This window comes from Pimephales promelas, chromosome 8 (assembly GCF_988280905.1).
Source record: "Pimephales promelas chromosome 8, fPimPro1.hap1.1, whole genome shotgun sequence".
Lineage (NCBI taxonomy): Eukaryota > Metazoa > Chordata > Actinopteri > Cypriniformes > Leuciscidae > Pimephales > Pimephales promelas.
In genome coordinates, this window is record NC_142776.1 from 13,756,670 (window position 1) to 13,780,884 (window position 24,215).

Sequence of the window (24,215 nt, forward strand, 5' to 3'; positions counted from 1 at the left end):
CAGCCTCCGCAGTGCTTCAGCTGGGTCTACTGCGCATGCGCCCCCTTCAGCTTTGGTTGAAGAGTCGTGTGTCTCACCGTGCATGGACCACAGGCCGCCAGCTGATCAAAGTTACGCAGACCTGTATCTCGGCTATGCAGCCATGGACAGTGGCAGAATGGTTTCAGCGGGGCGTTACCATGGGGACCGTCTCTCGCCGATAAGTCATCTCAACAGAAGCATTCAACTCAGGTTGGGGTGCGGTCTGCGAGGGCTCACCGGCCTCTGGCCACTGGTCAGTTCAAGAGAGCTCCCTACACATAAACTGTCTGGAGATGATCGCGGTCGAGAACGCGCTTGCGTTTTTCCTCCTGCGCATTCGGGTCACCACGTATTGATCCGCTCGGACAATGCGGCCATAGTCTCCTATTTCAACCATCAGGGCGGTTTCAGAACCAGGAACCCCTTCCTGCTGACGAAACGCATTTTAGTTTGGTCCCAGAGCCACCTGCTCTCACTAAGAGCGACGCACGTGCGACAGCCCAGACAGACTGTCCAGGAACCTCATCCTTCCGGGAGAATGGTCCCTGCACGTTCAAACAGTCCAGAAACTGTGGCGAATATTCGGCAGAGCAGAGGTGGATCTCTTCGCGTCAGAGGAGAACGCTCACTGCCCAATACTTTTCTCAAAGAGCAAGGACGCGCTAGCCCAGGAGTGGCCCAGCCGTCCGCTTTAGGCATTCCCTCCGGTCTCCCTGTTACCACAGGTTTTACAGAGGATCAGGGAAACAGGCCACTCGGTGCTCCTCATAGCCCCGCGTTGGGAGAGTCAGACTTGGTTCCCGGAGCTCGCTCAGCTGTCGCAGACAGCCCCGTGGCCCATTCCAGTCAGAGCAGATCTCTAAGCTCGCGCCACGATCTGGCATCCCCACCCTCAGCGCTGGGCATGGGTGATCAACAACTATCCGTTGCTTTGCCAGAGGGAGTGTTAAACACGATGAACGCCAGAGCGGCTTCAACTAGGAAGCTCTATGTGTCAAAATGGTCTGTGTTCTCAAAATGGCGCACCGACAAAAACCTAGACCCTCAGCGGTGTGACGTGTTGTCTTTGCTTGTCTTCCTTCAGGAGATGCTGGATAAGGACAGGTCCCCATCCACTCTCAAGGTTTACGTGGCAGCTGTCGTTGCCGTGGCGTAGCAACACAGACGGAAATCAGAAAAAGCAAGTACATATTTACCCAATATTTTACAGGTGTTAGTTCAATTTTGTTTAGTGATGACACAATAAGTATATGTGCCTGTGCGTTTACACCGCATCTTAGTTGGCCACAATTATTGGCACCCTTTTATTAAATACTTTTTGCAATCTCCTTTTGCCAAGATACCAGGTCTGAGTCTTTTCCTATAATGCCTGATGAGTTTGGAGAACACCTGACAAGAGATCAGAGACCCTTCCTCCAAACAGACTTTCTTCAGATCCTGCAGATTCCCAAATCCATGTTGGTGCTTCTTCTCTTCAGTTCAGATCACTCATCAGGTCAGGGTCTGGAACAGTCATGGCAGAAGTTTAATTTTGTGCACCACAACTAATTTTTGTGTTGATTTTGATGTTTGTTTTGGATCGTTGTCATGATGGAAGATCCAACCATGGCCCATTATAAGATTTCTAGCAGAAGGGGTCTGTCAAAGCTTGGAACAGAGGACCCAAAAGCAGAGGAAATGCAGTAATAGAGTTTATTTCTCAATAACTTGAAATGAGGAGATTCTGGCGTCGACAGACGCAGATCTGTTCGGTGCACAACATAAAGCAGTGAAAGTCAATAGCTGGTTCAGCGCTGTCGAGCAGGTGAGCAGCAGCAGAGAACTCTTCCCGAGCCCAGTGAAGAAAACTCACAGGTTACAGGTTACCGGCTGGTAGGATCTCCTTAGGCGGCAGGTGAACTGGGCAGAGAACAATGATGACTCTCCAAGTGAAACACATCTACTTCGACAGTTCAGGACAGGACAGGATAGGACAGGACAGTTCGCATGGGAGATATACTGGTAAGTCTTGTAACCGAAGACACATAGCAAAAGCTCTACGTACAACAATAAACTGACAAGGAAACAGAGAAAACAGTGACTAGAAGTAGCCAAATAAATTAGAGAGGAAACGAGCACAGGTGAGAAAGGATCAGTGTAAGTGTTAATTACTATGGGGACCAGCTGCGAGAAGAGAGAGAGGGGAAAACCATGAATGGGATCGACTAAGTGTGTGCGTAGCGCGAAGGCTGAGATAATGAGAAACAGCTGAGCGTGTGTGCGTGTGTAGACAAGGGAAAAGAGAGAGAGAGAAGGCTGATTCATGACAGTACCCCTCCTTCAACGAGCGCGCTTCCAAAGATGAAGTCTGGTGAGTACGGTGGAAGTCCTCGACGAGCGAACGGTCCAGGACGTCCCGGGAGGGAATCCAGTTTCTCTTCTAGGGACCATAGCGTATTTTGCGCTGCTAGGTAACGAGTTGATAGATCGCTTATTGCTCAGACGCACATTGCAGGTTGTAATATTTGTCTCCGTCTCCTTCACACAGACGTTTATGTGCGCTACTCTTGTCACGGATTCATTGACGCGCCCCTTTCACGTTTAACCATGCGCTTAACATGTGGCAAATTACTGGTCGTACATGTGCGACTGGATGTAAAATTCAGTCGCACACTCTCAAATTTTGGTCAAAAAATGCGACCATTTGGTCGCAGTCTGGAGCCCTGGACAACAGGAAGGACTGCCCTCGGAATGCAGCTAATTCACTTTCTAAAAAATCTGTCAGGGGATCCATCAGGTGGATTCAGGATGGACCTCTTGTTTTTGTGAAATGGATGGACACACGAGAGGTATCTGTCTGTTCTACCATCAATTCTGCTTATACGGGAGACACTATGCAGAGGAGGGTGAAAACACAAGTTACATGGAGGACAAAGACATTTCCATTAGTGATCGACCGATGTATCGGTTTACCGATATTTTTTATATTTTTATTTAAGCATTTTCCCATAATCGGGTATCGGTTTTGTAATATCGGATTCGCCGATACACGGCGCCATCTTGTGGCTATTTTGAGAATTCCGCGTTTGCGCCATTGCAGCACGCGTCTGAGGAGATTAGTCAACAACAACTCTGTGCACGGGTAAAGTAAATGTTCTACTTGCTTTGCTTTAATTATTCAACTTTATTTAACATAATAGACATGCAGAAATGAGATTTGAGACATAAATGCCTGATATAGTTTATTTATGCAGCATGGTTCTAAAATATTGAGACGAACTCATGAGTCACGTTCACGTATGCAATCCGTAATCCGTCATGCCCTGCCCCAATAAAGACGTAACTTTACATGAATTAAATAAAACAGACATGAATGAGTGCATGTTGAAAACAAAAGTGTTGAATTTAATTATCTATCTGTTGTATTTGCTCACCAGTCTCGAAAAAAAAAGTTTGTTCATATTGCTGGGTTGATGATCAGGAATGTTCAGAATCAGGCCACTGAATGAAACTTTTGACAAGATTATCTTGTTTAAACACCCTAGATTATATTATCATTTACTATAGCAATTATTTCGCTAATACACATCTAAATATACTGTTTTGTGGAAAATAATTATTCATTATCTGTATGCGCGAGATCGCATTTAACCCTTATGCTGCATTAGGGACATTTTTGGTCTTTTGCAGTTTAATTTCTTTGACCATTTTGGCTGTTTTAATGCAAATGGTATGAAATTTGGCAAAATTGTGACTTTTTGGATACATGTAAAAAATGTGATCCCATTTTGCAAAATATGTATAACACACACTGTGTAGATCAAATAGTAACAGTCAGCACCATAAAGACCAAAAATGGCCCATTGAAACCCATTAAAACGTTGTTTAAATCTGAGGCTGTCAGTAATACATGAAACATGATTTTTGCACAAACATCCTTTCATTTTGAAGCAAAAGCATTATATTTGCATTATATAGTGTATTCCATCAGATGACGTCACTACATATTTATTCCCTATGGGTGGAAATGCACCTTATTTTAGGCAATAGGCAATGTTTAATAGGTGGCCATTTTTGGTCTCTAACGCGCTAAGTGGGATTTTTTGCAAAGTGGGACTGTGATAATTTAAATCTAAAGTTTTCTCTTTGCATTTAGTTTATTGAAAATAATTTAATTTTTGTGTTTTTTCCTCTTATACAAATCGATGGTTTCGCAAACAAAACTGGTAATTAAAGGGTTAAAATCCTGAAATTGAATACATTTTTGGTAGTTATGATGAGGACTGATGCTGGTTAAAAGATTTAACTTGGTAAAAGTGGAAAATAATAATAATATATAATATTTTAGGCAATGTTTAATATGTGGCCATTTTTGGTCCTTAATGCACTCAACGGTGTTAAAAATCTAATGCAGCACAAGGGTTAAGTAGTCTGTTAGTTCTGTGAAATGCATAGATAAACAGCACTTTGTCAGAAAGCATTTCATGCCAGCGGTCGGGAACCTATAAATGGCTTGTGAGCCTCACCTGGCTCTTTGGCAAAAATCATGTGGCTCGCGAGGCTCACCCTTTACCAACAAACGAGCGATACAAAAAAATAAGACACATCAATACAGGTCATCTCTCAACAGGAAAATCTGCCAGTTACAATTCCCTTGTAGCCAGTGCTCGAAGTGGGGCGGTACTCACCGGTACGCAGTACCGGCACTTCTACATTTTACTAATAAGCGTACCTGCACTTTTTCTTGCGTACCGCTACTTCTCGTATGTAGCCGGTACTCCACCACTGACAGAAAAAGCGTCCGTGTCAGAAAGATTTTTAATGACCGTCACCTAACGTTACATAAACTACACTACCCAGAGGGCACTACGTGACTTCCTTCAGATCTTGACAAATCACGTAAAGGCAAGGAGTCGGCTCAGCCTATCAGAAGCTGTCTGATGCCTGTTGCTTCCGCCTGACCGTACATGATTTTCACTGCTGAAATCGAACACCCAAGTTAGATAAAAAGTGTGTTGAGTTTGAAATTGTGAGTCGTTATGTTAGCCTGGTTTCAGAAAGATTCAAAAAGAATGCATGTGCCAGAGCCAGACACATCAACAGAGGTTGTAACTGTCCAACCAGACACATCGGATACCGTTTATCCGATGTACTCCGTACAAATGTCAAATGTCGGAGTACCACAAGGTTGCGTTAGTTCTGCCATACTTTTCACCTTATATACAGATGACTGTCGAACTGACGTGTCAAATCAGTACATTTTGAAATATTCTGATGACACTGTTTTAATATCTGTGATAAATGATCTGAACAGTCCTGAGTTTCATCAGCAAGGTGTGACTAAATTGAATGAGTGGTGTGAGAATAATGCCCTTGTCATTAACACCAGTAAAACTGAGGAGATTGTATTTGGGTCTGTGTCCGATATAATGCCAGTTCTTATTAATAAGGAGGAAATTAGATCGGTTAAGACATATAAATATTTAGGAGTGATTATTGATGATATGCTGTCATGGAAAGATCACATTGACTCACTGTGTAAAAAAACAAAGCAGAGAATTTATTTTCTTCGTCGTCTTAGATCATTTGGAGTAAGTAAACAGATTCTCCTGCTGTTCTATAAGTCTGTGATAATGAGTATACTGCAATATTGCAACTCGATTTGGTATAAAAGCTTGTCTGTTGTGCTGAAAACAAAGTTGTATAATCAATTAAAAATTTGCTCAAAGATTATAGGTCAGCCCCTTGAGAAGCTCTATGACTTAGCCTACCATAACAATTTGCTAAGGCTAGCTAATACTATAATATCTAACCCTTTGCATATTCTGCATAAAGAATTTGAACTTTTACCATCAAATAGGAGGTATAGAGTGCCCAGATTGTGCAAAGTGAACAAAGTGAGGCTGAAACACTCCTTTGTGCACCAGGCTACCATAGCGTTAAACAAAATATCCAATTAGAGATCAAGTGTGAAGGTGTTAGAAGTATAAGTGATGTACTGTTTGGATGGTATAATATGTGATGTGTAAGTGTATGTCGATGTAGAATGTATGTATATACGTTATATGTATGTAGTATTGTAATATGTGATGTGTAAGAGTATGTCGATGTGGAATGTGTGTTGGATGTTGCAAACATATACACTGTTATGCAAGAAAAATTTCAGATTCGTCTGACAATAAAGTAAAAGTAAGTAAGTTAGCGTTGATGTGAGCGGAACAGCTAACGTTAGCATTTATGAGGAGTGCGCAGCTACCGCCGATGTCAACAATAACGTGAGTAACGCTCCACAAACAGCTGGCTCGTTTTCAAAAATAACAAACTGGGCTGCAAAACATGTAGCAGCATCCCCTCACTTTCTGCCCAGACAGAGAGGGGACTGAAGTTGTCGAGAGAATGGAGGGAATGTTTAATTCAAGCCTTTGGTACAGACAAGGTGAAGCCACAGCTGTCACTGCTCAAAAAAATAAAAGACCACAGAGATTCGAAAGCACACATTAAGGCAGCTGAGATGACGGAGATGGCATCCCGCAATGAGCTGAGCAGGCAAGTTCAATCTATGCACAGGGCTGAACACGAAACTACATCTCGAGTGTTCCGAACTGCATACAAAATTGGCAAGCACGGGCGTCCATTCAAAGACATCCGAATTGATATAATGTTGCAAGAGTTGAATGGAGTGAACATGGGCCGAGTTCTGCATTCCGACAAGACGTGCCGACGTTATTGACCATATTGCAACGGAGATGAGGAAAAAGATGGTCGATGACATCATTGTAAACAAAAGAAAAGTGTGCTTATTGATCGACGAGTCTACGACGATCAGTGGGAAAACTGTGTTGGTTGTCTGTTTGCGGACAGCTATTGCTGATGCAGAACCTGACACGTTTTTTTTTTTTTTTTGACCTGCTGGAGTTGGAAGGGACCACAGCAAATGCTATCACAGATACATTGTTGTTATGCCTCCATACACATGGATTCGATGACCACTTTTTGGGTGAGTGTTTTGTGGCCTTTGTATGTGATGGTGCATCAGTGATGCTTGGCAGAAAAGCAGGGGTGGCTACACAACTTTGTGCCAGATTCCCAGACTTGTTTGTGTGGCACTGTTTAAATCATCGCTTAAATCATGGCAGTTGGAGATGTTCTCAAGGAGGTCAGTGGTCTTAATCACTTCAAGATTTTTTTTGATAAGCTATATACTTTATTTCATGCCTCACGCAAAAACCAGAGAGAATTGCATCAACATGCACAATGTGTTGGGAAGCGCCTCCTTGTCATTGGCCGTGTTTTGTCAATCCGCTGGGTAGCTTCAAGTGAGAGGACTGTAAAGGCTGTTTGGGAGAATTACAGAGCATTTCAGACACACTTTTCTAGTGCTGCTCATGATGTCACTAGGGATTCAACAGAGAGAGCAAAATATAAGGGACTCCTTGACGTTCTCACCTCTGTGTCTTTCGTGTGGAATCTTGGAGTAATGTACGATGCCCTAACAGAACTGAGTGATCTCTCAAGGATGCTTCAAAAGAGAGGCACAACACTGCCTGAAGCAGAGAAGATGCTGTTTCGGGAGATCCGGGTCTTTGAGTCCATGGTTTCAACACCTGGCCCCCACACACAGACTGTTCTTCAAGCTGAAGCCGAGAAATTGTTCCAGAATGTATCACTGTGTGACAATCAAAGGATTGTAAAAATCAATGTAGGACAGTTCTTTCGCAGCATGGCGGAAAATATGAGATCCAGGACAGCTACAACAACTTCCTCTCATGTGAGCACACAGGAAAGCTCCTCACATAGAGGTGAAAGCAAACTGATGTCTGACTTCAAGGTTCTTCAACCAGATACTTGTCAGAGGGAAATCTGGACATACAACATGGTGAAGCAGAGGTCCTTCGCTTATGTGACAAATTTAAAATAGAGAGAAGAGAGAGCATCCAGGGATTTTGGGAGTACAAGGAACTGAGGGCATCCCGGACCCCAGCAGCCCTCAAACCTCTTCTCAACGCTGTCCATTCAATTGCTGTGCCTACCAGTGAATGCGAAAGAGCCTTCAGTTGCATGAATGACATTCTAACAGTCAAAATAAAATCCCTTGCTGTAAACAGATTGTCCAACCAGGTGTTCCTGAAATGCAATGGGCCACCATTACAGCAGTTTAGTCCACACAATTATGTGAGATCATGGTTGGCAAATGGAAGAAGATCTGCAGATGAACTTGCATGTGAAGCCCCTCACCATTCAGCAGCAGCTGACCCCAAGACCTTCTGGAGCCTTTTTTAAGTAGGTAGGCTAAACCATCTTTTTGTCTTATAAACTGTAAAACAGAATTTAGATTCCAAATACTTCTTTTTAGTCAGCACAATGGATTACAATTTATTTAACATAGCTTCTTCACTAAATGCATCACTACACTGCCAACTAATCCTTTACCTCTGGTCCTATCTCTGAAAGCCTGTGCCTAACAAAGGAACCGACTCAGCTGATGAACCCCATGTTCCTGGGATCCTGATGAGCTGATGAACCACCCCATAATATCCTGTTGCCATTCTGTAAGTATGAACACCTCTTATGACATAAAGGGGTGATGAACTGAGAAATCAAATTTTCCTTGAGCTTTTGACATCTAAGAGGTCATCATATTATAAGAATATCCTGTAAGTTTCAGAACTGAAAACATCCTTGTTAGTCCAATAAAAGCTTTTATTACACAGCCTCTGAAAACGACTCGTTTTTAAAAGTGGGGAACTATGAAGACAAAGAGGATAAAACACCACCCCCAAAGAAGATGATCAACGCCTGCTTCACCACGGCAGGTTTAGCCCCGCCTACCGATTCGCGCATTACACACATAGCTAAGTAACATACATGTACATGCTTACCTCGTGATGACAAACTGAATCACTACCGAGCAATACAGATATTGTGCAGTGCCTGGTTGTGCAAGACAGTCGCTGCAAGCTTCCTGTGGATTCCAATAGGACTGCATGGATAAACTTTATTTTTAATGACGCTCCAGCTGATGAGGTAAAACATCGTCGTCTGTTCGCTTCATTTCACTGAGGATTGTTTTGTCAACAAGACTGGATTTGCAGACCGATTAAGAGTAAAGAACGGTTCTGTGCCGTCTATATTGGATCTGACAGGAATATTGTGCAACACACGGACTCTGGGTTGAACATGTATGGGCGAATCCGGTTGCCATTTTACAACATTGGACGTTTCACCCATGTGCACCGACGGGTGAGTTAAACTCATTATAATATGCAAAACTGTTCTCCACTCGCAGCAGTGGGTGTTTTTCCACTTCAATCACTGCTTGTAGCACAGCCTACCGAAGTTAGTTAAACGTTTATGATAATTATATTCTTGTACCGGCAAAAGTGCATATTCAGTGCTAGTCGCGCTGGCAAGTGTTACGAGTTATTAGAGCAATTTGTCTCTGTGATAACCTACAGCTTCTGCACTGGGATTCAAACCGCTGCAGCTTGTTTAAGGTAGGCCTAGTGGCGAAAAGCAGCAAAAATGTAAAAGAAGGCTATAAACTTTAATACTTTCACTTTTGCCACTTAGACCCTTTATGACACATGATAAATGTGTCGTATTTTTGATAATCCATGCAGATTTCATTTGACGATTCTGTTTTAAATTATTAATAACAAAAATTGAAGGAATGAAAAAGAGCAGGATGTGCTTTATAATGAAAAGAAATATTAAAAGCGTGAAAAGAAATATTATAAAAAATTAATTATAAGTCACGAAAGAGAATGGAATTACTGGCAGGATGCTGTGCGCGCGCTCTCCGAGCGCAATACGGAAAAGCAGAGTAACGTTAGTCCTTTGTCTTCAGTTGCGCACCAAAACGGCCAAATAAATACAGAAATATATCAAAATGCCAAGTCGAGTATTCACGTAAACACAGTAAATTTAAGTACTGTGTTCTCTCTCACTCTAACTCACTCTCTCTCTCACTTATGCAGACAGAAAGGATTTATGCTCATCAGTTGATAACTCAACCTCACAGTGAAAACCCTTCACAATTAATATTGAAACTTTGCTAAATATTTGTTTGATTTTAGCCTAATACTGTTGAAATTTTATTGAAAAAAAGCACGTCTTTAATAATAATATTATATGATTATTTTCCTGTGGCTCTTTTGGAAAAATGCATAAACCAAACATGAAAAATGGCTCTTTGGTCAAAAAAGATTCCCGACCCCTGTTATGACTACCCTGTCAATTATTTTCTCCATATGAAAACATTAGACTTTTAACATTTATTTTGCCTATTGTCAACATTGTTGCTGCTGATGCTTATAAATTATATGTATAATTATAAGGGCGGGGTATATGTATAAAACTATAATTAGGCCTACATATAATTATACATATATAATTATATGTATAATTATAATTATCTATATAATTATAATTACATTATATAGATATAAATTATATAATGTAATAATATAAATGTTTTTATTGCAAATTGAAGATTTAATTTAACATGAAAGAGGGAGTGATTGTTATTAATAAATAAATAAAATGGTTTGTTCAGTTCATTTGTGTTGTAATAATTGTGTCAGAAAAGAAGTATAACAGTAAATACAAATCGGTTCTGCACATCGGTTATCGGGCACATAAACATGCAAATAATCGGTATCGGTTATAAAAAACATATCGGTCGATCACTAATTTCCATGTCCTGTACCTGTCACTGCATACAACCGGCACATGGGAGGTGTTGACCTGTCTGATCAGCTGTTACAGTACTACACTGCACAACACAAAACAATGAAGTGGTACAGAAAGATCTTTCCACACTTCTTGAACATTGGTGCCACCAATGCTTTCCTTATCCACAAAGAGCTATGTGGTAACATGACCCATAAACAGTTCATGGAACAGCTTATTGCAGAGCTGTGGTATGTCACAGAAAGTAGCACCAAAACAAACCAGTAGTGACCATGTGCTGGTTCCAGGCGCTGAGCTGAGCTCAGATACAAAGAACATTTGCACAGTTGGTCGCAAGATCTGTGTGCTTTGCAAAGGACAGCTTGGTAAAAGGCAGGACACTCCTTGGAAATACCAGGGGCCTGATGTATAAACGTTGCGTACGCACAAAATGGGGATATAAATATGCGTACGCATTTTTCCACGCGCATATCGGGATTTATAAAAAATAAACTTGGCGTAAATAAGTGCGCACCGTAAGGATGCTCGTGACCATGCGTACGCACTCTTTTAGAAGAGTATGGGTTTTTGCCAGCACCGATGGTGAGCTGGAGTCAAATGTCTTTTTGCTTACTATTAGACAGAGAATCTAAAGAAAATTATACATCTACAGAAAGATAATACAAATATAATTTCACAAACTTTTCATCACTTGAAGCAAACATCTATCCCTTCTTAAATGACCGCGCCAGCACGCGCGTTGGGCCATTTGGTGAAACTGACGCACATATAGCCTATAATCTAACGGCAGATGGAGTAAAACCGTAAATCTTCATTATGAGTCCAAATCATAAATACAGTCCATTTTCATAATAACAGTTTAAATAAATAAGAGAATGGTTTAAACTATGTTTTATTTCTGATATAAACATTTAGATTAAATATGCCATTCTCATTAATGGACACCTAAACTACATGAAATCATTACTGAGAAATTACAATATATGTATAATATATATATATATATATATATATTCAATAAATAGAAATAGACCTTTTTGTTGTGGATGCATTCCTTTTGAACACTTTTCTTCTGGCATGCTGTATTTTAATGTTTTAACTAGAGATAATTGCTAATCATGATAATAGCAGATTATCAGAAAATCGTTTCGTGCAAATAATGCACAACCATGTCTATCTGTTTCCATTAAAATATAAATCAATTAAAAATACCATTTAGCCAGTGGAAAAGATTGAGAAAAACTTTCTCTGAAATGTATTTAACACTATTTGATTTATTCATTCAAAAACAAGGCAAGAATATAGGCTACTAAAAAAAATGTTTGTAATAATGTGACGGCACATCCACATTTCATATTTTCCTAACGTCTTGTACCATTAAACTTGGTATCACGTGGATGAATAATCATATGCAAATGATGTGCAGATGAGGATATGCATATTTAAACTCGGCGTTGTAATCTCCATATATGGTTATTTTGGGGAGGAGACGCACGTGCGCACAATCTTCCGCTGACTGGGATTTATAAAGTGAATTCTACGCAGGTTCTGGCCTACGAACGGTTTTATAAATCTGAAAACTTTTGTGAGTACGCAATTTCTGCCTTATGTGCGTACGCACACTTTAAGGATGAAATCTACGCAAAGTTTTATACATGAGGCCCCAGGCATGTAATGTTCACTTGTGTCAGGATCCAATACTTTATTGCCATACAACTTCAGTTGAACAGGAACTGTTTTCAAAAATGGCACCAAGACATGTAACTGTATTCTCAAAACAATCGGATTGCTTTAATTTCACTACTTATATCCACCTTTCCGAACTTCCGCTACTAGCCTTAGCCCGCTAGCATAGCAGGCGTGGTCTGCGAGGATAGCGATCTGCCTTCACTTTTGTTTATTTTGCTCACATTTGATTTGCTTAGAGCCCGTATCAACGGGGCATAAGCATTTACTGTGAGATACCTGCCTTTACTTTTGTTTATTTATCGCTCACAATTGCTTTGTTTATAGCCGGCTGATTATTTATTTATTTTACTCACATTTGATTTGCTTAGAGCAAATTTAGAACATTTAGTTTCTCCACATAGAGGAATTACAATAAAACAGATTGAAAAACAAAACCTTTGAATCTCCTCTTATTCTCTGTTCAGGCTGCCTCACTTGATAGGCCATAAGCCATTGGGGGAGTGTTGTTCACACCCCTGGTCTGAATGTCATTAATATTGATAGGCCATTACCACTCCCATGCATAAACAAAAAAAAACTGTCATACAAAGTATAAATTAATGTTTTGTTTTATGTTAACGATTAGGCAGGATGATTTTCACATAATTTTGAAGCCAGAACTCAAAGCGACAACATCCATTAGTCAAAAGTCTTTTGGACACATATATAGTATGTGTTTTGTGGTCTTATTTCAGCAACTTTCATTTTAATTTTTTTTAAAAACCACACATAAACATTATTCTCTTAAAAATACAAACATGTACATACATTTTTCTAACATATTATGGTAGCCCCATTTGTGCTATATAGAGTGAATGTACACCTTTTCCATTAACATGTTTATAAATAACTGAAAAAGCACAAATGTCAGTGCATGTCAAAACATCCCAAGGGCCCCAAAACACCTTGGTCCCCAGAGGGTTAATACCACCTCCAGTGACACATCTTTCAAATGCCCTAGAATGCTATAACATACAGCATCTTTCCCTTGTGTTGTCTGTCGTGCACTTAAGATAGCCCTTTTTAATTAAAGCATAGTAAAAGGCAGGTCCATATCTCCTCCTGATACAGTTCTACTCTCTTTAATTACAGGGTTTTCCAACAGTATCTGGTTCCTATGCTGCTTATCCACTGCAGATAAATTTCCAGAGCTGTGGATTTTTACGCAAGGTTAAAGTTTCTAACAAAAGCTCTGCTTTAATCAAAACGATCTAATCGTTTTCCTAACTATTGCTTGTACCTGTCACCACCCTTGGACTGTCTGTCCCTGCGTCCCAATTTGCATACTATCCGTCCTAAATAGTATTCGAAAATAGAATTATTACGTCCCAAATCGTAGTATGTTGAAATGAGTGTTTCAAAGATACCCGGATGGTCTACTTTTTCCGGTCAGAATCCGAAGTGTAGATCGATGCACACTCTAACGGCTGATATTGCCCACAAACCATTGCGTGTTGGACGAGGATTCGGTTAGAACTACAAACACGAGTAAAAAGTGTTAAAAAAAACTACAGACACGTCGACGATACGGAGGACGAGCGAGCCTGCCTTCACTCCCTTGTCCGGTATTGTTTGTGTTTTACACGCTGTCTACCTGTCTGCCTGTCTCCGAGTTTCATTTATTAAATATCAGTGTTAATTCTACCCTCCTCGTCGTCTTCCTTGACCATCCCGTGACAGAATACCGGACCCAACCTCAAGATGAACATCGATTTCATCATCCTAGCTGAGTCGTCATCGAATTTTGTGTCGTTTTCCAGAGACTTTGTTTCACTTGCACTCTCCAGCCCCCTCGATGACGAAACCCTGAAGACCCTGTTCTGGATCGGGGCCACCTACCACCAGCACTTCGACCTCCCAGACACCTCTAACCTGGACTGGAAGGAGGCCGTTTCCCGGTGTCTGGAGAGCGTCGAAGCCCGATCCAGAACACTGCCAGACCAGAACAATTACCACCCTCGACCGCGGAGATCTCGTGCGTGCCCCCCGCAGACGGAGGGCTACCACCCGCCGCGACGCGTCAACCAGTGCCCGAGACGAAGAGGACAGAGTTGACCCTCGCCCCGGAGGAGGAGCTCCAACAGGAGTCTGACCAGGGGTGTGAGCCCACAACATCTGCGGACGAGGGGACTAATTTCCTGGAACTGGAGGACTGGCTGATGAAACCCAGGACTCTGGATGTCGTTCCCGCCCTATCCCACCCGTCATCTGCATCTCTTTCTCATTTTGAACCGTCCTGTGACGACTTCTGTCCTGCCTTCTGTCTAATTCACTCCACTCCATCTCTGTTCCCAGTCAGTCCTCCAGCCTTGCCTCTGCTGGATGTGCGCAGCCCTGCACCATCTCCGTGGGGAGTCCCCGACGTCGAGCGGCAGGTCAGCCCACCATCCGCAGCGCCTGTGTTTGAGGATCCCACGGCTTCGCCTCCAGCCTCGGTCCTCGGCACTCCATCTCGGACAGTCGACCTGTCGGCTCCGTCTTGGCTCCTCCCACCTGCGCCTCCGCCTGAGACCCTTGAGACATCGGCTACAGCGGGTTCCCTCGTCCTGCCGGCTCCCCCTTGGTCAGTCGTCACTCTGCCTGCGCCACGGACTTGCGGTCAGTCTACTACGTTTGATCCCTCCACCCCTTTAGCTTCAGCGGGCTCCTCCTTCCCGGTGGCGTCTCCTATGTCCTCCCTCACTCCACCTCAGCTCTCGGGCACTCTGATGGGCACTCTGACCGGTGACGTCGCTTGAGTCCACCGGCTCTCCGTCTGCGCCGAGAGATCCTGCCACCGAGTCTCCGTCGGTCATCCCCCAGCTACCGTCAGTCCCCTCGCCATCTGGTTTCTTCCCTCCGTCTTCTCTGCCATCGGCTGTCGGTACTGGGAGGCTCTGGGTCTGCGCCACCGCGCCATCCCCATCTAGGCCGCCAGGGAATCGTCATCGTCCCCTCACCGTCCCGTCACTCCAGCCTCTCGTCTGTGTTTCACCATCGTCTCGTCCTCCACCTGAACTTCCCCCGGTCCCCCCTCCGTCATTTTGCTACGGCGCGAGGTCGCGCCTTGCCAGAGGGGGGCGATCTGTCACCACCCTTGGACTGTCTGTGTGTTTTGATTCACCACGTGTTCCCCTCGTCTGAGTTCTCCGCCCTCATCTGTTACCATGGACACTAATCACCTCCCGCACAGCTGACTGTCATTTGTTAATCATCTTCACTGTGTATTTAGTTCCTGCCTGCCTTCACTCCCTTGTCCGGTATTGTTTGTGTTTTACACGCTGTCTACCTGTCTACCTGTTTCCGAGTTTCATTTATTAAATATCAGTGTTAATTCTACCCTCCTCGTCGTCTTCCTTGACCACCCCGTGACAGTACCCTTTTGTACCTAACTAATGTTTCTAGTGTATAATATGCTTTAACCTGTCTAAATGCTTTGTTTCTTCTTTTAACTACTATTCTATAGCTCTCATCCCACCACATCACTCTTTTTCCCTTATTATTTCCTTTGCTTTTAGGAATTGTTTCTTCTGCTGGTTGTATAATGGGTGCAACTACTGCACTATTCATTTTCTCCACATCTGTTATATCTCTACTCAATATTTCTACACATTTAGTCTCATTAATTTCTTGAAATGTCTGCCAATCAGCTTTATGTAATTTCCATCTAGGTATTTCTGCTTCCCCATCCTGGTGCATCTCTATGCCAGCCAATCTTAGTTATTATTGGATAGTGATTACTACCCACTGTCGAGCTACATATTACTTCCCATGCACTAACTCCTGCAATTCCAATTGACACTAGTGTTAGATCAAAAACACTTTCTGTATTACTTGAACTATTATACCGTGTGCCCCTTCCATCATTAATACACGCCAGCTCCTTATCATCTATACATTTTTCTATTACTAATCCATTTATATCTGTATTTTTACTTCCCTATAATGTGTTGTGTTCATTAAAATCCACACATACCACTACTTTACCCTGCATTGATCCACAAACTAATTCCAACATATCAGTACCTAATTTATTGCAAGGGTTGTAAAAATTTACTATTTTTATACTATTTTCCCTTGACCATACTTCAATTACAACAGATTCATATTCTTTCCCTTTACTAATAAGTTTATATCTTACCCCACTTTTAATAAAAATTGCTACTCCTCCACCCTTTCCTATTTCTCTCTCTCCTAATCGAAGTTTATACATACAAAATCCAACTGTGGTTTTAACCATGTTTCTTGCACACATATTACATGAGGTCCATCTGCTAAATCTGAAACAAAATTCTTGAATTCCTGTCCATTTGCTATAACGCTTCTGGAGTTCCATTGCAATGTAGCTAATATCATAAAGAGCCACCAGCCCATATCTGTGAGTTTGCGCTTCCTGCCACTATCATTTCTTCCACTGCTTCACAATTAAGCCCTTTCATTCCTAGATATTTTTCCACTGATTTAACTATTATTTTGATCTTTTCTGTCTGTCTGTGCCATACAGTCAATTACCTCAACCATAAACATCACAAACTAATTTTACCCACAACTAATAAATTGTCTTTTTTGTCTCAGTTAGTTCACACTACTCACAAGACATACTTTTATTTTCTTTGGTTTCAGGTTTATAGGCTTCCTTGTCCTTAGACACTTTCTTTATGTTATTCCTTGCAGCAATCTCACTCGCTGCAGCTCCATTGCTCTCTTGCTAACTTCACATCCACGGTAGGCTGAACTGTAGGCTGCACCTTAATCATAACAGACAGGCTATCACACTTCTCACCATTTCTGGTTGTTTTAAGGCGTTTTACCTCTAACACTTTTACCCTGTTACATTGTCTTTGATTTGTTCTTCTGTAACATTTACTGGTATTCCTGTGATAACTCCTCGAACCAACGCCTTGTTTCCAGTCGAGACGCACTTTATCTTCTTGCCATTTATTCTATTCAGTTCTAGGGCTTTTTCTTGTTGCATTTTATTCCTACAGAAGATCAACAAAGCTCCATTTCTTACTACTTTTGCATTTTTGATCTCACCTATTAACTTGTTTATTGATTTTGTTATTTGAATCAGATTCCACTTACCGAATGACGCCCCCTCCTGAGATAATTTCATGATCACTTCATATTCCTCATCTTGTTGCTTACTTACTATTGTCATACTCTGTTCACAATCTGTTTCATCTATATGAGATGTCACTTTCTCCTTTTTATTTCCGTTTCCTTGATCGTATTTCATTCCAATCACTCCTACCTTTCCCGCCTTCTTCTTCAACTCCCATCTCACTTCCTGTCTCCTCACTTCCTTCTTCCATTTCCTGATCCATTCACAGTCTAGCTGTCACCAACCACCAAGCGGAAACCTAGACCAACAAACTTCCAAAACTTCTGCTTTCATAGAGTTGGTCACACTTGCTGATAATCGATTAATCAAAGTCGTTTGATTAGTAGCACCTGACTGCTACTTACCTTACCTACATTCCTATGGAAGCAGCAAGGGTTTGTATAGTTTGTCACACATGGCTTCTCCGTTTTGGCCTAGTTTTTGTTTTATAAACTATGATACTGTGTAACATTTCATGGTTATATTTACGCATTAAAGTTGCGTTCCTTACTGTAGCAACAGTAGGCTTCCATCAAGTTTTCTTTCCGAATGGTCACTTGGACAGTAGAAAAGGGAAAATGGTAGCATTTTCTTAAAAGTGAAACTAAGATAAAAACCCTCATATAATGGAGAGGTGTGTTATAAAATCTTCACAATAAATATTTTTATTAAGAATAGTCAACAGAGATCGGTCTCTGTCTGTCTGTCTGACTGTCTGTATCCATCCATGATCCGGCAGCTATAGATACCTGCATTTCCACTTGAGATTAATAAGGAAATTTTTTAAATTTATTTCTTTATCCACACATTCATCTGTGATAGTTAAGTTTACCTGCGTATGCTCTGAGAGAGTGACGTTTGCCTCCTGAGCGTTCTTCGGTCCCTTGTAGATGGACTGCTGTCTGATAATACTTCACTTGACTGCTGTAGACTCACACTCTTTAAAGATGGCCGCAGGGACTATAAACCACACAAATAGTTAAAACTCAGTTAGAGCCATAGACATATACACTAGACCTCACCTTGGAGCTCTAAGCATGCGTCAAAACCGCCGCCATCTTGGAACAGGGGTCTTGTCATAGGAAGTAGCTAGGTAACGCTGCTATCTCTGCCTTCACGTCAAATTCATTGATGGTGGCGGACTTTTGTGCAGCGTAATGGTGTTCACGGATGAAATCTGAACTAGGAAGAATGTTTTTGAAAATTTTTGTTTTTGATTTTTTTTTCTCTCTGGAATCAATGATAAATACATGTCTGACCGTTGGAACAAACCAAAAAAACAAGAAAAATCGCATTCATGATGATTTATGGTGATTTTATTTCCGTTAGACCTGTGTCTACTACATTGACGCTGATGCATTAAAGTGGGGGGGCTCCCCTGTTTCAAGATGGCGGCTCTATTGACGCATTCGTTCCAATGAACTGCCATAGCCAAGGTGAGGTCTAGTGTATATGTCTATGAGTTAGAGCAATATAGCTGTATTGCCTCTGTCAACTTTAAACAAAACAATTGGATATCTCTTAAAGACTATTGAACTAATAAAAGTCTGCAGCCATGATATGTTATGTCATGATATGGTTTAGTGTATAGCAACTAAAAGAAAGTTTTATTTAAATCACCCAGCTTTTTTATTTAACCCATTTGAATAAAATATTTAATCTAATGCCTTATTTCATAAATATATTCATAAACACCATTGAATATCTTTTTTGTTTATTAATCTATAACTATTCATTCTTTAAGTTGAGCATTTAAGTCCTCAGGCCCTTTTTTGCTAACACTGTGCTTTTTTCATAATAAAGCAAATCCCAGACGTTCGATAAATTAGCAAATTTATTAAAAAGAAAAAAAATTAATATAACCAGAATTCAGACTCTGTACTATGGCAACTTAAATTTAGCTTGGATGCATCCAGTGCCTAGCCTAGAAATCTAGACGCACCCTAGCGGAAGCAAAAATTATTTTGCAGCAAAGTGTGGTCTAGCAACTCTCCATAGACGTTTGAGCTGGAAAACCCCAACTCTGGTAGGGCCAATCACATCGTGTATAGAGTCGGAGGGCGGGCTTAACATAACATCAGAGCAAGCTCGGACATATTCGGTTTGAAGTCGTTCATCCTCGGATGCGGCCGGCGCCACGCGCGCTGTTACAAAAAAGCTTTGGCGAAATTATCAACTTGTCATATTTGCCACGCTCGTGCTGTCAAGTCGAGTATAAAGGCTTTACTCCGTGTCAGAGCATGCTCTGATCGGTATAGGTGCACGGACCTGTCCTGAATCATCTCCACCACCCCGAAGCATCACTACTCCAGCTCCGTTTCCTTCGTAAGCTGATATTAGTATTTAAACATTCTCTATGATATTATTTTTTTAATGACACACTGCCTCTTTCTCTCTCAATATGTTGGCTAGTTATAAACTCTTAGACTTTTAAAGGAGCAATGTGGGATTTTTAGCGACATCTAGCGGTTTGGTTGCGAGTTTGCACCAGGTTTGCACTAAGGGCTCAGCCCACTGCTCACCCCTCCCTTTCGAAGAAGCTACGGTTGCTAAAACGGGACAAACATCTAGTTGGCTGAGACAGCAGAGAATAGCCAGAGTAAGCCAAGAGTGTGTAACATTGTCACTGTTTCTGTACCACAGTCCATTATAAACCACATCATCGATACTGTTTACAAAGCCATAGTCAGGTGAGGATCAAGGGTTTTAATATATAATTTAATTTAATATAATAATAGTAATGATTGTCTCACAAACGTAACCAGCAGCACATTTCTCCCCACATAGCAAACCCATAATAGAGCGAGGGAGCAGCTATATATTTTTTCTAACAGGGTAGCAGCTAGTAATAGTTTAGCTGGCTAGTATGAGCTGTTACTGTGGCTGAGCTGGGACGCTTCGGCATGAGTCCAAAGGTCGGAAGTGCGCGCGCTGTTACAATCATGTCATTTTTGACGCGCGCACCTCCGCATCCCATAGATACTATTTACTACACACAATAGGCTTTTTTCTCTGATTTTGAAAACTTTACGCGATCGACTTTAGTGATCTAAAAGTCTGTATCGACGGGTTAGTGATTCCTGTAAAGTACTGTTTTACGGTCAATGACATGAATACTAATCATCAGCTGTCTCACGAACGTAACAGCACATCTATTCCCACATAACAAACCCATAACACAGCAAGGGAGAACTAAGTTACATGAAACAATCCCAACTACATATTTTACACCACTCACAAGGGAAAAGTCAGTCACTCACGAAGTGTAAGGCTAGCTTCCAGCTTTCCGCTACTTCTCTTTCAAGGTAGTGATGAAACGCGTTCTGTAGCGCTGTTTGTTCGCGTTCGGCTACGGTAGGAATATGACGTCACAACATGGCGACCTTCATAGAAGGGGATTCCCGCGGTTATGGAGCTATTAATGTCTCATTCTAAGGTAATAAAAACATTACGGTTAATTAAGTAAGTTCTTTATACACCACTGAAAACATAGTTATGGATGTCATATTGCATTTCTGTTAATAGATACTCAACTTTTTTACAGATTGCACCTTTAATGATTAGTGTTTTATTTTTAAAGTTTGTGGGTCATGTAAAAAAAATCCCTTATTTTGGGGATGGATTCCAGGAAATCTCCCTTATTTTCAATGTTCAATGTTGACAGCTGGACTGGATATGGTAAAAGTTTATCAACTTGCTCCGCTGAGTACGTCACTGTCTTTGTTGCTCTGATTGGCTTTAGCGCTATCCAATTGCATGCAGAGAGAATTTGAAAGACAACCGTTTATCCCGCCCCTCGGATTGAGCTCTGTCAATGAAGAGTTTCCAGACCTAACATATTGATGTAGGTCTGGCATGCCAGGCTATCCAGTGCCAGTCCTCCTGTGCAACATACACAAGTTGCATGAGGCCCCCTTGCTCTCAAAAATGATTTCAGAAGAGTTTCAATATATAAATGTAAACATCCTCAACTGATTCAGTCATGTGGAAATGTTTTTTTTTTTTTTTTACTAATACTTACTAATGTATACTAACTTTTAATACTTTATTTAAGTACTGTTTCAGAATCAAGTCAGCGGTGCCACAGGACATTACATGTTATTCTGTCAATTCTGTCTGGATAATATTTCTGAGAGAACTCTGACATCAAGGAAACAGTAGAGAGAAAAAAAATCTCTGATGACCGAGGCACTCCTTCATTAAAATGTATTTATTATAAGAACTCAGACATTCTTTGTCCTGTGTTTATGTTAGTCTGGTTTATTGTGAGCATATGGCTTTTTGTATTCCTGTGCCATGTGCTCTCTTGTCAATTGTCAGCCCCTCCAATCTCGTTACCTGATAATTGATTATTCTTCTCCACCTGTTGTTTGTTACTTTCCTTGTTTGTTCCCAATTTAGTCTTCCTGTTTTTGCAGTCCTGTGCTGGTTTGTTATCTATGTTTCCCTTGTGTTTTCCGTGCATACCTGAGTTCTCTCTTGTTTTGCCCTATGGGGTGGTTTTGGTTTGTAGTTTGTTTTGTTTGTTTAATAAATATCCTTCCTGTACTTGGATCTTTGTTTTCTGTTTAACCCATTCCGTGACACATGTGTCTTGGTGTATGCGTTTGGATTCCAAATAAAGCTACATGTCTATAGCAGGAAAAAAAGAACAAAAAAGTGCCAAGAATATAAAGCAAAAAAGTAGGAAGAATGCATGTATTTAGTGATGGCCAAATGAAGCGTTTCGAAGCATTATTGCTTTCTGATACAATTGTGTCGAAATTGGTTCATTACTCGAAGCTTCATTTAGATAGAAATTGCAGCACCATCTCCTGGTGAAGTAAATGTAATGCAACAAAGCTGACAACCATAAAATGCAAGTACATGTGTATGTTAACGCCCCGTTTATCAGTCCCTCCAGAAAAACGCGATTATGCGATCGCTGAATTCAATGCAAAATCAGCCAAGGTCCGCATATTTATGCGGGGGCCGCATTTTTTCAAATACGCCGCACTTTCGCCGCATAAATTGCCAATTTCCGCGCAAAATATGCCGGGTTTGCATAATTTCATAATCCTCGCATTTTCGTTGCAAAAAAAGTCACATGTATCTAAGCAGAAAGTTGAAAAATGTTGCGTTTGCTTCACACAAGAGCAGCCATTTCCCCCTGTTTCCATGGGAACGTTATGAAGTGACGCAATTATGCGACGCCAGACAGACTCACGGGACCCTCACGGAGGCGATTGACATCTCACAAATCGAACTCGTATAACTGTCTGTCACACGTTCTACCGTCACATCGTTACTTAATAAACAACATAATATAAAAGAAGTAGCATCAAACAGAAATTACCCGCACACATAACACTGCAGAGAGTTCAACAGGGAGCACGCAGCTCTTAAAGGGGCCACACCTTATTTACACTCGTTACAGTCTAAAATAAAACAAGATGAGTTCCCAGCACTTTCTATGATGTAGTATGCTTGCTTATCAAAGGAAGTAATAAGAAATGACTCTTACATTAGCCTAGTGAGAACAGGATGTTGGGGGAATCACTTTTTTTCTCTTTTTCATCAAACCGCAATTTTTGCAAGTTCCCTCAATTTTTGCAAATTCCTGCAATTTCATCGCATAAAATTGCATAAATATCCCGCATATTCCATCGCATTTTTAAAGAAAACGGGCCATGTAATCAATCAATTTTTGCCAGCAACAATCACAAAAAAACGTCTCTGGTTACGTATGTAACCTTAGTTCCCTGAAGGGAACGAGACGCTGCGTGTAAACGCCGTGGGAACGCCTCTGCGTGACTAGTCATGAAGCACGTATGAAATCTGTCCAATGGCGAGACGGAACGTCATAGGCGGGGTGACGTAGCGACCAGGAAACTATAAAGCATCCCCGAAACACAAGCGCAACAGCTTCTGATAAGACTGAAGCAAGCGCTCACGGGCATGCTGGGAGTATGGCATGGACACGCAGCGTCTCGTTCCCTTCAGGGAACTAAGGTTACATACGTAACCAGAGACGTTCCCATTCAGGGAACTTCGAGCTGCGTGTAAACGCCGTGGGAAAGCTAATACCAACGCCGCCATGCGAGCAGGTGTCCGTTGTATGAATATCAGAGAGCACATTCTGACGAAAGCATCTGCGCCCCTGGGGTGGAGCTGAAGTCCAGATGGTAAAACTTCACAAATGTGTGTGGTGAAGACCATCCTGCCGCCTCACAGATGTCACACAAGGGAACTCCTGATAATAATGCCTTAGAGGCAGCCATACTCCGGGTTGAATGAGCCCGGACAGCCAAGGGAGAAGGCTGACCGGAGGACTCATAAGCAAGTGAAATGGCCTCGACCACCCACTTACTCATTCTCTGCTTAGACGCCGCAGAACCTCTATTAGGAGGCCCAAAGCAGACAAATAATTGTTCTGATTTCCTCCACAGGGCAGCTCTGTGGACATACGCGTCTAAGGCCCTCACCGGGCAGAGCAGATTTAGTTTCTCCTGGTCTGGTGTCCGAAACGGAGGAGGACAGAAGGCCTGTAGCACTATAGGTTTGACAACCGTAGTTGGAACCTTCGGAACATACCCCGGTCTAGGGAGGATGAAAGCCTTCGCCATACCGGGAGCAAATTCCAAGCACGAGGGGGAAACCGACAGCGCCTGAATATCTCCAATCCTCTTTAGGGAAGAAATGGCTAGGAGAAAGATGGTTTTGAGAGTAACAA

The 24,215-nt window shown here is 41.7% G+C and overlaps 1 protein-coding gene across 1 annotated transcript in view; it reads right to left on the reverse strand.

The window, feature by feature from the left end:
• LOC120466809 (inactive rhomboid protein 2) overlaps positions 1–24,215 on the reverse strand; it is a 311,775-nt gene that overhangs the window by 226,235 nt on the left and 61,325 nt on the right. Inside the window, exon 5 of the mRNA XM_089133992.1 lies at positions 18,336–18,463. Within this exon, the coding sequence (XP_088990118.1) occupies positions 18,336–18,463 (128 nt within the window). The remainder of the gene's footprint in view (positions 1–18,335; positions 18,464–24,215) is intronic.